Source organism: Microtus oregoni, unplaced genomic scaffold (genome assembly GCF_018167655.1).
Source record: "Microtus oregoni isolate MIOR12 unplaced genomic scaffold, Mior012 000060F_ref0000265, whole genome shotgun sequence".
Taxonomy (NCBI): domain Eukaryota; kingdom Metazoa; phylum Chordata; class Mammalia; order Rodentia; family Cricetidae; genus Microtus; species Microtus oregoni.
Window position 1 is genome coordinate 2,686,674 of NW_024543870.1, and position 15,571 is coordinate 2,702,244.

The window sequence follows — 15,571 nt, forward strand, 5'->3', positions numbered from 1 at the left end:
AACCTAGACAACAAAGAGGACCCTAAGAGAGACATACATGGATCTACACAGGAAGGAGAAATAGACAAGATCTCCTGAGTAAATTGGGACTGTGGGGGTCACGAAAGAGGGTAGAAAGTTAGAGGGGAAGAAGGAAGTGGAGAAAAATGAAGAACACAATAAAAAAAAAAGAAAAGAAAAAGAATCCATCACAACATTCAGCAAAACTAGGTCTTAATATCAATTTTATTTCCATCTATATTCAGTTTCTATTACAAGACCCAAAGCATCCTAACCTGAAAATCCATACACTGTAGCTATGTGGACACATAGTTAAGAATAAAAGTTTATTTCAAATTTGCTTTTTTTGAAAAATTGTATAAAGCAAAATACTATTAACTGAAAAAAATGCATCAACTCCTAGAAAGTAAGAAAAGCCTTTGGAATTCTTGCTATAGACAATAAGACATGAATACCAGTTTCATTATAAGCAAACAGCTTATAATTCATCAAACAAACATTGGAATGTCTTCACTATACTTGTACAAGCGCAGGATCCATTTCCGTTGCGCTGTTTTGCTTTGAGGCACGTATCCAACTTTAAAATCTATATACTGGCCTATACATTAAAAAAGGAAACATTCTTAAATTATATTGCATACAAGGGGGTATGTGATTCTAGGCCACACTAGATCCAGACGTCTAAAGGCAGCAATTTAAGAAACGTTCTAAGCTACCATCAGTCATAGCATCAAATGGGTTGGAAATAGTTAAGTAAAAGTCAATACAGAACCGGGTGGTGTTACAGCCCTTAATCACAGCACCCTGAGGGCAGAGGGCAGAGGGCAGAGGCAGCTGAATCTCTCCAAGTTTATTAAGGCCAGCAAATTCAAGGCCAGCGAGAGATACACAGTGAAAGTGAGAATTTTATTTATAAAGACATCTTTAAATATCTTAGAGGAAGGAGGGAAAGGATTGTCAAACCCAAATCACCTTACCTGCAATTCATAATCCCAGCCCGAGCAACAGGATCTCCTGTGCTTGGGTCCAGTTCAGTTCATGCATGCTATCGAGGCTCTCCTATGTCAGGCACCAAGAGAACAACTGCAATACATCCTAGCCCCCATCTAATGCTCTGGGCAAGCACTCACTTTCTAGTGCTAGCTCCATCACTGATAGGAGTTTCAGACGGGAGATGAGGGGGCATCCCCGACAGAAAAGAATTAAGCTGACACTTCAGGCAGGAAAGGACAAAGCACAGCCACAGAGTGGAGAGGAGATTCTCACCTGAGAGCCTATGGAGGGTTATAGGTAGGAAAGACACAGAGAGAAGCTAAGCCCTGTCTGTAGGTCACACTGGACACATGACCTGCTGACCGTTTGTGGACAGGAAGTCGTCACTCTGGCTTAACAGCCTGCCCTCCCTCCCTCACACTAGTCACCACAATCAGAAATGGGTAGTCTCCTTCTCTTTAGCTGCTGACTTTAGAGTGAGATTTTCTGCTTTAAAATACGGTAATTACTTCTCTGTTGTGTTAGTTTTACTAACCTCCCTTTATGATTTGGATTTTTATATTTAATTGTGTGTATCTGTGGGGAAGAGAATGCCCATGAGTTTAGGAGGCCAGAGAGAAGGCATCAGATGGGCTGGTCCTGGAGCCCCAGGTGGGAGTCCAGGTGAGTGCTGAGAGGCACACTCGAGCACTTAACCACTGGCCACCTCTCTAGCCCTCCTCTGCCTTTCTTTTTGGAGGCATTTTTTATAATAGCTGCTTAGGTTCATCATTACATTCCTTTTCTCTGAGGTGCTCACCTTCAGATGTTTTTTAACAAGATTCAACAAGGTACTACCAACACACACACACTCATTCACACACTCACACAAACACACACACACACAGTGAAATTTAAAAACAAAAATGTTAGATGAGGCTGCAGAGACAGCTTTAGAGGTTAAGAGCACTTCCTGCTCTTCCAGCCAGATCTGATCCCCAGCATCCACGTGGAAGCTCACAATCATCTGTAACCATCATTTCAAGGGGTCAGTACCCTCTTCTGACACCTGCAGGTACCCGGTACACATGTGATGCACATACATTTCCGCAAGTGAAACAGTCACACTCATAAAAATAAACACATCTGTTTAAAAGGATTCTATTCCACAGTTCCACTTCTCCATTTCTTTAATCTATCATTTAGACACAAGCATATGACAGTAATGCAGCAAACTGTTTCTGTGCAGAGAAACCGACTCAGTGTTCATGCTTTTAAATTTCATTATCTCCCATAGAAATAACCTCCATATTTCATGAGGATTTCAATAAAAATAATAAAAATAAATAAATTCTACCATGTAACCTAATATCTACTAATTTTCCAGCAGGAAAGCTAGGCACATCATATAAATTATTTTTATCATTCGAGTACCTATGGAAAATGGATATTATTCTTTCCACTTTACAAATAAAGTGAATGCAGAGAGGTTAGGTGAAAAGCCCAGGATTACAAACCTGACATTCAAGTCTAGTTCCATATGCTTGAATTTATGGGCACTAACCTAAAATACCACAGACTGTTAAACTGGATTCTTTAATATATGTCAGATGAGATATTAAATCATAAAAATAAACTTTTAAAAGATAAAAAGTATATAGAATTGAAATAGACATTTATAACCAAAAAGATTAGCCAGATATACTATGCCAGCATGTCTCTCCTCTGGCATAGTGACTTCACTTCTAGGTGTTTCAATACTGGAGAAGACACATAAAAGGAAGCTAGAACAAACTATCATATTGTGTTTAAGAATAACTAGTCTATATCAAAATTCTCCCCACCTGATCCTAGGTATACATGTTCAATCCAGTAAGCTTCATTAGCACTTAACTGCCTACTCTAAAAAAAGTATTTGTCTCTCACAGTTAAAAGTACAAATGCCATAACGCATCTCAAAATCAGAAAATTTTAACTTCTGATTAAAAACACTATCTTATTTCTCTGAATTTGAAAGTCTAAATGAAAACCCAAAACATTATATATATTTATCATATAATGAACTCTCTCTACCAAAATTATTTTTCAGATAGCTGGTCATCCATCAAAACACATGTGAAGAAGTCTAGATATTTAACAAAGAATAAACATTGCCAGGTCATCTTTATTTTCCTTAACAAAACACACACATGAAAAAATTCATTTATATATCATCATTATTTTACAAATATAAATAATACCAAGAATTCAAGTACAGCCAAGTGCAGACGCAGTTCCTATCTGTTAATATGTAAACATAAACTAACTATATACATCATGTGCCTTTGGCCCAGCTGCAAAGGAAAAGACATCAAAAGAAACACTGCCCTTGACTGTTGGTGCATCTTACTGAGAGTTCGTACCGATGCCTATGTAATCAGGGTTGCAGCTTTCAGTGTCACCTAATGTAAACACCTAAACAGGTATTTCCTTCCCCACTGGCAAATATCTCAGGAGTTAAAATTTAATGATTTTAAATTCAAAATCCTAATTATGTTTCAATCCTTAACACTATTAAAGAAATTATTCCTAGCCAAAATTCCTATGTCAAAATGGGTATTACTTACAAGTTATAGATGTAGAAAACAAAAATGCTTTTTTGTTTAAACTTTAGAATGCACAAAGTACCTAACAGCTTCGTGGGTCTCTGCACACTCATTGACACCACGTGCTTTTACATTCAATGCCCAGTAGTCAGGACTTGAACACACTGAGCTCACTAGGCAATCTGAATTTGAATAATATTAAGCATATATCTAAAAGGCAAATTTTTGAGTACCACAAAAAAAAAGCAATAACTGACATCAACAAGACTACAAACATCCAGTTGAAGGCACATGGAATTATTTACTACTATGTCACCAAAGGTTCTCCACTTGGTTCAAGATTAGAAACAGAATCATCACTGAGCACGGCTGACTTGGCTTCATCTGCTGGCGTTTCCTCGGTCTCAGTCTCTTCTTGTTGCTCCTCTGCTTCCTCTGAACCAGATGTGTCTTCACTCACTGTGCTTGTCTGCTCTGCCACTGGCAGGTTTTCATCTCTCTGCTCTGTACTATTATCAAAACCATCTTGTTCTTCTAAAGATTCTGAAAAGAGAAAGACAGAAGACTTCAGGAATAGCCAAATGTCAAAAGTGCTAAATAAGGCAAAATCAGAGATAAACTACACATGTACTAAGAAACAGTAGGATGGTCCAATACTACCTCTTACATCTTCCACAGCAAGCACTTAACTCTACAGCACACCACTTAGAAATGAGTATAACTGAGTGACTGACAGAAATAAACCCATATTTTCATACACAACAGGCTTCTAAAGATACGTCGGCAAGTTCAGTGTCCAAAACTCAAGGCCCAACAGGATGAGATACTGTAAATTTATTGATTTTTGATGACTTGACACAGACTTGAGTCACCTGGGAAAAGGGAACTGAACTGAAGGACCACCTCATTCAGATTAGCCTGTGGGCTTGGGGCATTTCTATTTTTTCTTCTTTTTTTTTTTTTTCTTAGTTATGAATGCCTAGCCTTAGCTTGGCTTCTTTTTCTTTTTTTATAATTTATTTTATTTTATTTTTTTAAAAAAGAAAACAAACTATCTTTTTTTGTTTTACATACCAATTCCAGTTCCCACTTCCTCCCCTCCACCTACTTCCTTTCAACCACCCCCATCTACTCCTCAAAGAGGGTAAGGCACATCCCCAAGGCATTTCTTTTTTTTTTTTAATTTATTTATTTATTAAGGATTTCTGCCTCCTCCCCGCAACCGCCCCCATCAAGTCCCCCTCCCTCATCTGCTCGAAGAGCAATCAGGGTTCCCTGACCTGTGGGAAGCCCAAGGACCGCCCACCTCTATCCCAAGGCATTTCTTGATTAATGATTGATGTGGGAGAGGCCTGCACACTGTGACCTTGAGTTGTATTAGGTGGGCCTTTAATCCCAGCACTCGGGAGGCAGAGGCAGGCGGATCTCTGTGAGTTCAAGACCAGCCTGGTCTACAAGAGCTAGTTCCAGGACAGGCTCCAAAACCACAGAGAAACCCTGTCTCGAAAAACCAAAAAAAAAAAAAAAAAAACCACCAAGGTGAGCAAGTCACAGGGAGCAAGCCAGTAAACACACCCCTCTAGTCTCTACTTCAGTTCCTGCCTCCAGTTTCCAGCCCTGAGTTTTTGACCCAACATCCCTCAGAGATGGACTATGACCTGGAAGTTGGAAGTTATAAGGTGAAATAAACTATTTCTTCCATGAAATTAGCAAGAGAACCCTAACTAGGACAATAAGGTGAGAGTCTAGAAAACAAATGTACAATCTCCTAAGTTCCTGAACAGAAAACAGTTTTCCTAACACTCTAGACAATGTATAAATTATGCTTTTGTGATGAGCACATATGAGCATGTATGTATGTGTGTATGTATGTGTGTGTATATGCAGGCAGTACTCTACAGACCTTATTATACATTTCCATTATTCAAGAATGAGAGAAGTCAAGATCCACCTTTACAACTCTAAGTCTTGTCTCTCTTTATCCCTGTCCAAGACACCCCGCCCCCCGCCACTATTTAAACTTAGGGATTAGAATATGCTCCATACTTTACTGTGCTAGGACAAAAAAAACAGTCTTTTTCCTTCTGTCTATACACAGAAAGTCTGTCCCTACATGAGAACTTACTCCCTTTAAATCCTAATTATTTTTTATTTTTAATTTAAATCTCTTAATAATAATAATTTAGTAATAAAAATTGATTAATTAAACTTTCTTAAATCCTTTAAGGTGGGGGAGCGAGTGACAGAAGCAGTGAGAGCTTGGAGTCACCTAATTTTCAAGTCAAAGATAAAAATCCAGCTTTAAGGCATTTCCTTTTTTTATATATAATAAACTTAATATTCTTGCTAGCAGAAAAGTAATTAAACCACATCAGCTAAGCAAAAGACAAAATTTGCTATGCTCAAAATTGTTCTTTATGATAAACTACAAATGTCATTGATCCAAAAAAATCTGGGGGAAGGCCAGCCTGATTAAGAGTCTAGTAAAAGTCCTTGTAACATGTAGCCAAAATTTCACAAATAAATAGTTTTGTAAGAAAATGATAAGTATTATGTACACACCATTGTAAAAGTACTAGAAATGGATGGTTTAAGCACATTGGTTTTAATAAACACAAACACACCTTTTTGTCAGAATTTGGGAAATATTTTTAAAGTATTATCTCCTAAAACTTATATCCTGGATGCCCATCTACAGGATTAGTTACAACTACTTTCTCCTCAGAAACAAAAGGCTCAGACTCCACAATTAGGGGCATCCATATAGTAATATCTTACTGTATGACAATCCAAATAGTAGCAATCACACAAAGCAGTGAGGGATGGTCATAAATGATACTTGTGACACAATTATAGAAGTCTGGTTGTTATCATATGGAACTTAAAGGGCACTGCTGCACCATGGGAAGAAAAGCAATGAGTCACTCAGTTTTGTTAAATTAGCAGGGCAGAAAGGGCAAGCAAAAGTCTATGGATATATACAAATCACTTCTGCTACAAAACTCTATGGATATATACAAATCACTTCTGCTACAAAAGCAATCACCCTCTCCTGCAGAAAATTTAAGAGTTACCAACCATTTGTAATTCAACCCTCACAGAATTTATTCACAGTGGAATTTTAAGTCACAGCTTGGGCCTATGCTTGTTCCTTCCCAGTCCAGCTGTGGTTGACAGTTGTATGGCTGGGGCAGACTGAGGGGTCACTGGCAGAGGCACTGGGATTCATCTCTACTGCATGTACTGGCTTTTTTGGGATCCTATTCTCTTTGGATGTATTCCTTGCTCAGCATAAATGTAGTAGGGAGGGCCCTGGACCTTCCACAAAGCAAAATGCCTTACCCTCTCTTAGGATTAGAGGGGGGGTGGGAGAGTGGGTGGAGGAGAGGAGTGAGTGGGAATTTGGATTAGTATTTAAAAAAAAAATCTAATAAATTAAAAAAAAAAAGAGTCACAGTTTTCCATACTCTCTAGCCATAAACCAGTATTTATTCAGCAAGAAATTTGTCATTTGTTTAGTAAGCCTTCTGAAACCAACCCATCAAGCCATAAAAAAAAAAAAAAAAAAAAAAAAAAAAAAAAAAAAAGCAAGCTAGGGGCTGGAGAGATGGCTCAGTGGTTAAGAGCATTGCCTGCTCTTCCAAAGGTTCTGAGTTCAATTCCCGGCAACCACATGGTGGCTCACAACCATCTGTAATGAGATCTGGTGCCCTCTTCTGGCCTGCAGACATACACACAGATAGAATATTGTATACATAATAAATAAATAAATAAATATTAAAAAAAACAAAAACAAAACAAAACAAAAAAAAGCTAATAGCCAGGGTACAACCCACTAACACCACGTTTAAGTGAACATAGGCACATACCATTGGTTAAGTTCTAACACACAAACACAATAGCAGAGAGGTCAAGGTTCAAACTTTATTATATTAAACTTTTGTAATATTACTAACTTTAAAAACTTTACCAAGTCAAAGCCAATTTTAAAATTCTAGGTTTGTATAAAAAGCTAATACACAGAATGGAACTGGAATTTTAAACACCTATAATACATGAATTCAAAGAAATACCATGTGTCTCAATAACTAGAAAATATGACACAGTCTCCAGTCAAAATTATATTTCAGAAAATATATGGAAAACTAAAAACCTGTGAAATGATCAGTAGAAACTGAAAATAACCAAACTGCCTATTTATAAGTATTTCTCTTCTCTGGGGTTGATCTGTAAAACCAATCTTGATGGGAGCAACACTGAAAAAGAACTGGCGTGTTATACACCTACGACGCAAACCAGTCAGCATTTGATGTTGAGGGGTCAATTCCACCTTACAGGAAACCATACAAACAAGATCTAAAAGACCAGGTGCACAGAATTAACAGATATGGAACAATTCTACATTGAAACATTACAGTATTATAGTAAGACCACATACAATCCCTAAAGCACCAATTTCTATGAAAACATCATTTGCCTATCCTAATAAAAACAAAAACTGTTTTGTTTTGTTTAATGTAGCTTCAGTTTAAATTAGTTTGGTAATATAAAACAGTTTAAAATATGTTAGTGGCCGGGCGGTGGTGGCGCACGCCTTTAATTCCAGCACTCGGGAGGCAGAAGCAGGCGGATCTCTGTGAGTTCAAGACCAGCCTGGTCTACAAGAGCTAGTTCCAGGACAGGCTCCAAAACCACAGAGAAACCCTGTCTCGAAAAACAAAAAAACAAAAACAAAAAATGTTAGTATTTGACCATAAGATACCAAAAGACTAAGACTTAAGATAGTGACCTGAATGACCTGATTATATATGCAAAAAAAAATAATTCAAATCAGGTTTAATATCTATAATGCAAAACAAACAAAAAGAGTATACCAAAATATGATGAAACAAAAATGATAAATCAATCTGTTTTGGTTCCTATTCCTATTCACCACCTTCCCTCTAAAATTACTAAAACAGCAGTGTTTTTCTACCAAATAATAGCACTTAGTAACTGACTGTTTAGGCTGAGCCTCAGCTCAGCTAGAAGTCGCAAACTCAAAACCATGTAACTGTATAATAAAAACACTACTGCTTCACCTATAAACACACATGTGCAAAAACATAAAAAGGGCCTTTAGCTTTGGATTTTTATCCTAGCTCTTAAAGAAAACTAAATAATCTAGCAAAATAATTTCTTTTTTCTTTGTGGGGAAATCAAAACTTGGCCTTCTTATAGTGCTCACTATATATGTACACTGTACATATCCCTCCTCATCATTAAACTGAAGTTGGCAACTTCAATCTTTAAGTACATAGGTTGTAAAGAAGGCATTTTTGCTTTCCTTCGGGTCAGTATATTTAAGGAACAAAGGCATGAATTTCATCCCAAGTCATAAGAATGACTCAATAAATAATTCAATTAAATTATAACTAGGTTTTAAAAAATAGTTAAAATTCAAAATGTAGAATATTATATAGTTATTTATCACTAGTGAACAATTCAGTTAAACAAATTATGAGTTTCATTATGAAGCAATAACCTAAAACTAAATCATTAGGTGGAAATGTTTAGGAAAAAGGAATCAGAAGATCAAATTATATCTATATCTTACACAAAATAAAAAAATACTCAGAAGCTCAACATAAACAAATGTTGAAACATCGTGAGGAGTCTGACATATACACAGGAACCAACAACATTTTCAGTATCAAATGGTAAAATATCATAGAGCATCATAAGAAACACTAAAAACAAAATTCTTATTCGTTCAATAGAACCTAATAGTAACAGTATTCTGCATAAAAGAAAAAATAATACCAGATTACCAAATTTCATATTTTATAAAGTCTACTTAACTATCAGTACTAGATAGAAGCCAAGAATTTATATATCATAGAGTGAATAAAAGATATTTTCAACTAAAGCAATGACCTAGGCCCTAGATAATCATAACTGAGTAATGGAAACTATTTTTTTTTCAAATATGGTAGCAAAGAAAGCAGCACTAGACTCACACAATAATGTGGAGACCTCATTGCGCTGATTACAGAGTCCATGACTAGAATCTTAGACACAAAGCATTTTTGGAAGGACTTCCCTCATCAGCAGCATTATCAGTGTTGGAGAGGAGCACAGCTGGCGCTCTCTCTCCACCTAGATGGGGACTCAAGGACCAAATGTGGCTCAACAAACTTTCATGGCAAGGGCTTTTGCTCACTGAGTCATCTTCTGACCTCAGTTTTGGGGGGAGGAAAAACCAGTCAACCACTTCAATGTCCATTGGCAGAGTTAATTTTTTATATAGTTATGTATTGTATCATTTTATCATAAAAGAAAATAAGGAATCTAAAAGCAAGTCCTTGTTGGTATGTCATACCTGGTACAGTTTTAGAACTATAGCAATTAATACCACTAGTTTCTCGTATTTTTGTTATAATCTGTTATCAAAGTATCTGGATGTACAGTAAAAAAAGTTCAAGGATTAACATGATTTTGTCTAGGTCTCTTTGGTGAAATTAGATTCCAATGTTCTTCTGAAAAGTGATACAGAAAATTTAAAACCCTCACCCTAAGTGTGAATTCTTCTAATATCAGAATCCAGAAAAAACTTAGCTGCAAAGACACGTGACATAGACTGGGAAGAAAAAATCTTAGTTCTAGATCATTTCTAGAAATACTTACTGATATTTGCTGGAAGAAAACCTCAGAAGGAAGTTACCTTCTCAGTGTACTTGTAAATTCAGTAACATTCTCTGTACAGTTCCTGCTCAAGAAGCTATTTCAATATGCTTTAAAAATACAAAATGAAAACAAAATTTTTGTCCAGTCCTCAATTTTCTACAACCCTAATGAATTTAGAGATCAGAACTTTAATCCTCCAGCTCTATTGACTATTAGTCCAGAGATGATTGAAATCATACTGTCTTACTTAATAGCTCAATCTATCCACCACTGTTTAAAATATATGCAGCTCTCTTTGCTCATCAGAAATACTTGGCATCATTTGCTATAGGATCCAGTATAACTATGTCATCGTGCAGTAATAGGAGTCTTGGAGAAGTTTTCGTCTTCTGAAGAAACAACAAGAAAAAAGGTGGCCGGCCACTCCGATGAATCCAAAGAGAAGTACGAAAAGTTACTACTCTAAAAACGCCCTTTACAAGATGGAATTACTGCTTCAGCTCTTAGTACTAAGGAGTCATCAGACCCTGCCTCAAGTTTAGTCTTCGCCTATTAACATTACCTTACTGGGGTTCACTTTGAGCCAGTTAGACTTCATTCCGGAGATTTCAGATACAAAATGGGACATCTGAGGGACTGTTCCTCCTAGATTAGATGAGAAGGAAAAGTATGGCTGTGTTGTTTGCTAACTATCCAGCTTGACCTTAGCAGAAGAAATAAAGAATAGGACCCATTATCAAGATTTATATTTTGTTGTATTTTTTTCCTTTTCCTCTTTAAAAAGAAAATCAAACAAAAATACTATTGGCTTTCAAGCATTGACTTTAGCTTTCATAAGCATGGTTACTCATGAAGGGACTTGAGTCTTTCCTCTAGGCATCTTCAGTATGAAAGCCTTTATTCTCAGTGCCAAGGCAGATGGTCTGCATGTGTCAGCATGCAGCTCAGAGCATGACCTAAGCAAAAGAAAAAGGTGACACTGTGTTTGGAGTCGATGCTGCAGACTTGGAGACGAAGATGCAGTCACTCAGCGTTGGAAGTACACAGGCTCAGTCACAGCTGTCTGTATTCATGTTCGCTTCGATACTTGTTAGTAAGCCAAACGCCAAGCCAAATTCCACACATATTTCAGGTTCATTCCTCAAGGTTTAAAAAAAAAATCTTGAATCTCATACTAACTTTCTGATATCTAAAATATTCACTGCTTCATATAACCCAGCTAAAGCAATTCTAATGCTTTTATGAAAAATAAATCAAATGTATATGAATGATAATTGTTACTTAATTTATGAGCTTCCAGGATGTATTTAAACACTAGGCAATAGTAACAAACTCTTATGGTCTGTTTCATAATTTTAGCCATGTTCCTAATTTAGAAATGAGTGACAGGAAGTGAGTGAACACTACTAACAAGAAACGCTGGCAGCTTTCTACTTCCAACTGCTCAAGTTCCCAGGGAACTACCTTCAGAGTTCCTATGATAGACTTGCAAGAATAATTCTAAAACACGAGTTCTAGTAAATTTTGTTGCTATACAACAAAGTGACTCCTTTATCACAGATGATGCTAACTCATGGACTTCTAATAAACTGTCCAAATGAAAAAGTGCTATTAATATTAACCAAGTTGTCCAAAACATGCAAGGATGACTTTCCAATCCTAAGGTTCCTGATTTCCGATCATCTCTACCATCTGAATGGTAGCCGCACACCCATTCCACCCACATATATTCTAAATATTCTGCCCTTAGAACAGTTGTTTCTTAATTTCAGTGCTTCATTGTGACACATCAAAGGGATTCCATGAGAGCATCCCTAGTCCAGTCTCTTGGACTTTAGAAGAGTTCACTCCATAAACAATGCTTAGCCAGCTGGTGCTAAGTGCTGCGATCACAACATGATCCACATTGGAAAACTGAAACACATCATATCAATCACAGAAGCCATCAGTGCAATAGCTGACATATGCATGCTGAAGAACTTGGTAAATTAACCCACCATCATCTTCACAAGTATTGTGCTCTTATTCTTAGGCTATGCACGCTACCAGACAAACACTCACTAGCACAGTCATACCTTCACTGCGCTGGCTCTGTGTGGAGGGTGCACTTTCTGATGACATGGGGCCAGCTGAGCTTGAGCTTTCCACCGCCTGTCTCTTTTCAAAACTAAACTCTGGAAGTCGCGGAGCTTGAGGTCTGGTTTTTCTTGCAGGGTTCAAGAAAAAACAGTAGGCACATCGAAAAGCTACAGAGAAGTTTTTAAAAATGAAGAAAGAAAAAACAAATTTCAAGAACTAATCAGATAATTCACAAGATTACTTTTATAAATAGTCAGACTCAAGTTAAAATTTATAACTTCTGAATTTCTACCTTACTATCATTAATAGCTGTGCTAATCAACATTAATTTTAATGCATACTGCATGATTAGTATGAGAATTCAAATATTAATCTTAAATATGTAACAAGTTAAATAACAGTTTAATAGCAAAACTACATAATTATTTAAATACTTGACTGAACTTGGATTTCTAGTCAATAGAATAATTACATATTTTAAGACCCAGAATCTTGTCTAAGAAGATGTAGTATGTTAAATTTCTAAAGCAAAACTTATCATGTGAGCATTTAATAATGGCTGCATTATGAAAATAACTGGTGATCTTAAAAGTCAACACTAATGCTTAGCTCCCACCCCCGGAATTAAATCGGACTCCCTGTAGATGAGTCTGGGTAGCAGAATATCTGAGAACAGCTGGCCTAGCGGCTGTGCATTCTAAAAAGGAATTGCATTAGTTTTTCTCCTTTGTTTTTAGTATTAAACAAGGAGACAATGTATCTGGTCAATATGTACAGGCAGTACCTAAAATAAAATATTACATGGAAGTAGATGAGAATGATACATTTAAGAGTAAAATATTTAAACCTAACTATCCAAAAATCCTTACCAATGTATTCGAATTCTTCTTTCAAAGCCATGCCATTGTGAGAAAAACACTGCTGACATATGAGAGCGTACCTACACCACAGGGAAATAACACACTGGTTACACTCAGATGAAGTTCACCAGAGAGGCCATTTAGTCATTGTGACTCATGTCAAATACAGATGACTCTGCCATAATAAATGAATGTCAGCAAATCATTAACAACACTCCTTAAGCAAAAGCTGAAGCTAACCAAAACCAAAATTTCAACCAGTTTGAAATACGATTTGAGTTGGGAGTATAGCTCGGTGATAGGATGCTTGCTGAGCATGTGCAAGACCCTGAGCTCTTGCCCCGGCACCTAATAACAGGACATAAAGCATTTGAATGTATATGTGCACATGTAAATAGATGTGTATGTATGGGCATCTATATATACAAGACATTAAAAATAAACTAAGGAACAACTGAATATATCCTAAGTTAACAGAAACAAGTTTAGAAATTGAAGGCTTGAGAAATGGCTCAGCAGTTAAGATCATAGCATATACTACTCTTCCAGAGGACCTGAGTTTGATTCCCAGCACCTACACCAGGCAGCTCACAACCATCTGTGACTCCAACTCCAGGGAGTCATGTTCTGACTTGTGTGTACCTACATTAATATACACAGACAACTTCAAAATTAATAAAAAAATAAATCTTTTTTTTAAAAGTTTAGCAATAAAACACGTAAATTTCTCAATGATTTATTACTGGAGATGAAAACTTCCAAATTGTGTTTTACCAAGGCTGGAAATGATGGAACTTTCTTAGAGAGTCACAATAAATATTATAAAAAATAAGATAAAGAAGAAACACTGAAAACCCTTACAGAAAATAAATACATTCAATTCTATATAATTAGCACCAATAGTAACTTTTTTTATGATGTGGTTCCTGTACCTTTCTCATTATCAGTTATACTTAAACTCATTCTCATTTTCTGGTCTCTAATCAGATGGTTGGCTTAATCAGATCATTCTGTTTTGAATAACATACAACTTATATTAGCATTAAACTATGCTCCCTTTATGAAACTGATACTAACTAGAGAAGTTTTTTTGAAAGTAGAGTTTTTTTTTTAAGCCTACACAATGACAAATGCTTTGCACACTCATAACTACCTTCCTGGATTTATGGTAAGGACCAAGTAATACAATAATCTGAAAAACGTTTGAAAAATAGTAAGAGCTAAATAATGCACATTTTTTTTACTACTATTGGAAGTATTACCATCACCACCACCAACAGTGATACATATAAAAAATTCCATTTCTCATTAACCTACCAGGTTTGTACTATTTTTCCTCTCTTCAGTTTTAACAGTTGGAACAAAAATAATTCAATTTCTCTAAAATGATAACAACTGCAAGCCACAAAATATTACAAATATACACATATACTGGTCAGTAATTTTTTTTTTATGTTCCTTTATCTACTAGTGCAGCAAACATTACCTGTTCTGTGGACCATCACCAACTAAATATTCAACAATTCTATCCAGAGCACCTCGTTCTCGGGGGAGAATGGGTCTTGCTAAGGGTGGACCTGGAGGATGAAGGCCTAGCAAAGAAATAAAAATCAGAAGAAATTTGTGTGTATACAATACATATACAATATTTAATTCAACTACCAAAGTGATTCAGTTGTGTTAGAATATTTAACATTTGTTGAAAGATTTTAACAAAACAAAATACCAACTCTTATAAATCTCTATACAGCATGAAATGTTTAATAAACTATACTATTAAAATCTACTAAAAAGTCTATGATAGTAATTTAGACTTCCACTTTGGACTCAGAGTAAGACATCAGGGTTACCTTCCCCAAAGACTGTGAGAAATATGGGAAGTGTATTAAAAATCAACAACCCATGTGCATCAAACAATATATGTTAAATTTCCCTTAGAAAACTAAAAAGACAAACCCTGCAACTGCCCCAGCTTTTTGCTTACAGTCAGTTTCTAAACAGAGGTAGGAGGTAAACACAGTTGTCACCAGAGTTGGTAAGACAGCACTGGGGCTCTGGGGAAACAGATGCAGTTCAAACTCAGGACAGGGCCAGAGAAGGGGGCAACATGAAGAAAGAAAAGCACTTAAGTGTTATGGAATATTACTGTAACTATGTAAAGCTGTCTTACATTTGTTTATGTTGCATTTGTTTAATTATATCAACATGTGTTGTTGTTTTACTTTGCCTGCCTAAGGTACCTGGTTGGTCTAATAAAAAGCTGAATGGCCAATAGCTAGACAGTGAGGGATAGGAGGGCTGGCAGGCAGAGAGAATAAGCAGGAGGAAGAATCTAGGCTCCAGAGAGCAGAGAGTGAGGGAGACAATCAGGACCAGGCAAGCAGCCACCAGCCACGGGAGAAGGCAGGA

The 15,571-nt window shown here is 36.5% G+C and overlaps 1 protein-coding gene across 2 annotated transcripts in view; it reads right to left on the reverse strand.

Moving 5' to 3' along the window:
- Positions 1-2,018: 2,018 nt before the first annotated feature.
- Positions 2,019-15,571, reverse strand: part of Lnpk (lunapark, ER junction formation factor) — a 55,643-nt gene continuing 42,090 nt past the window's right edge. The window contains exons 10-14 of one of the 2 annotated variants that reach the window (XM_041639820.1): positions 14,649-14,754; positions 13,172-13,242; positions 12,299-12,469; positions 10,786-10,868; positions 3,966-4,100 (exon numbers count right to left, since the gene is read on the reverse strand). In XM_041639820.1, the coding sequence (XP_041495754.1) occupies positions 4,092-4,100; positions 10,786-10,868; positions 12,299-12,469; positions 13,172-13,242; positions 14,649-14,754 (440 nt within the window). In that variant the 3' untranslated portion in view covers positions 3,966-4,091. Of the gene's footprint in view, positions 4,101-10,785; positions 10,869-12,298; positions 12,470-13,171; positions 13,243-14,648; positions 14,755-15,571 lie in introns of both variants that reach the window. The other variant, XM_041639819.1, reaches the window with a different exon arrangement.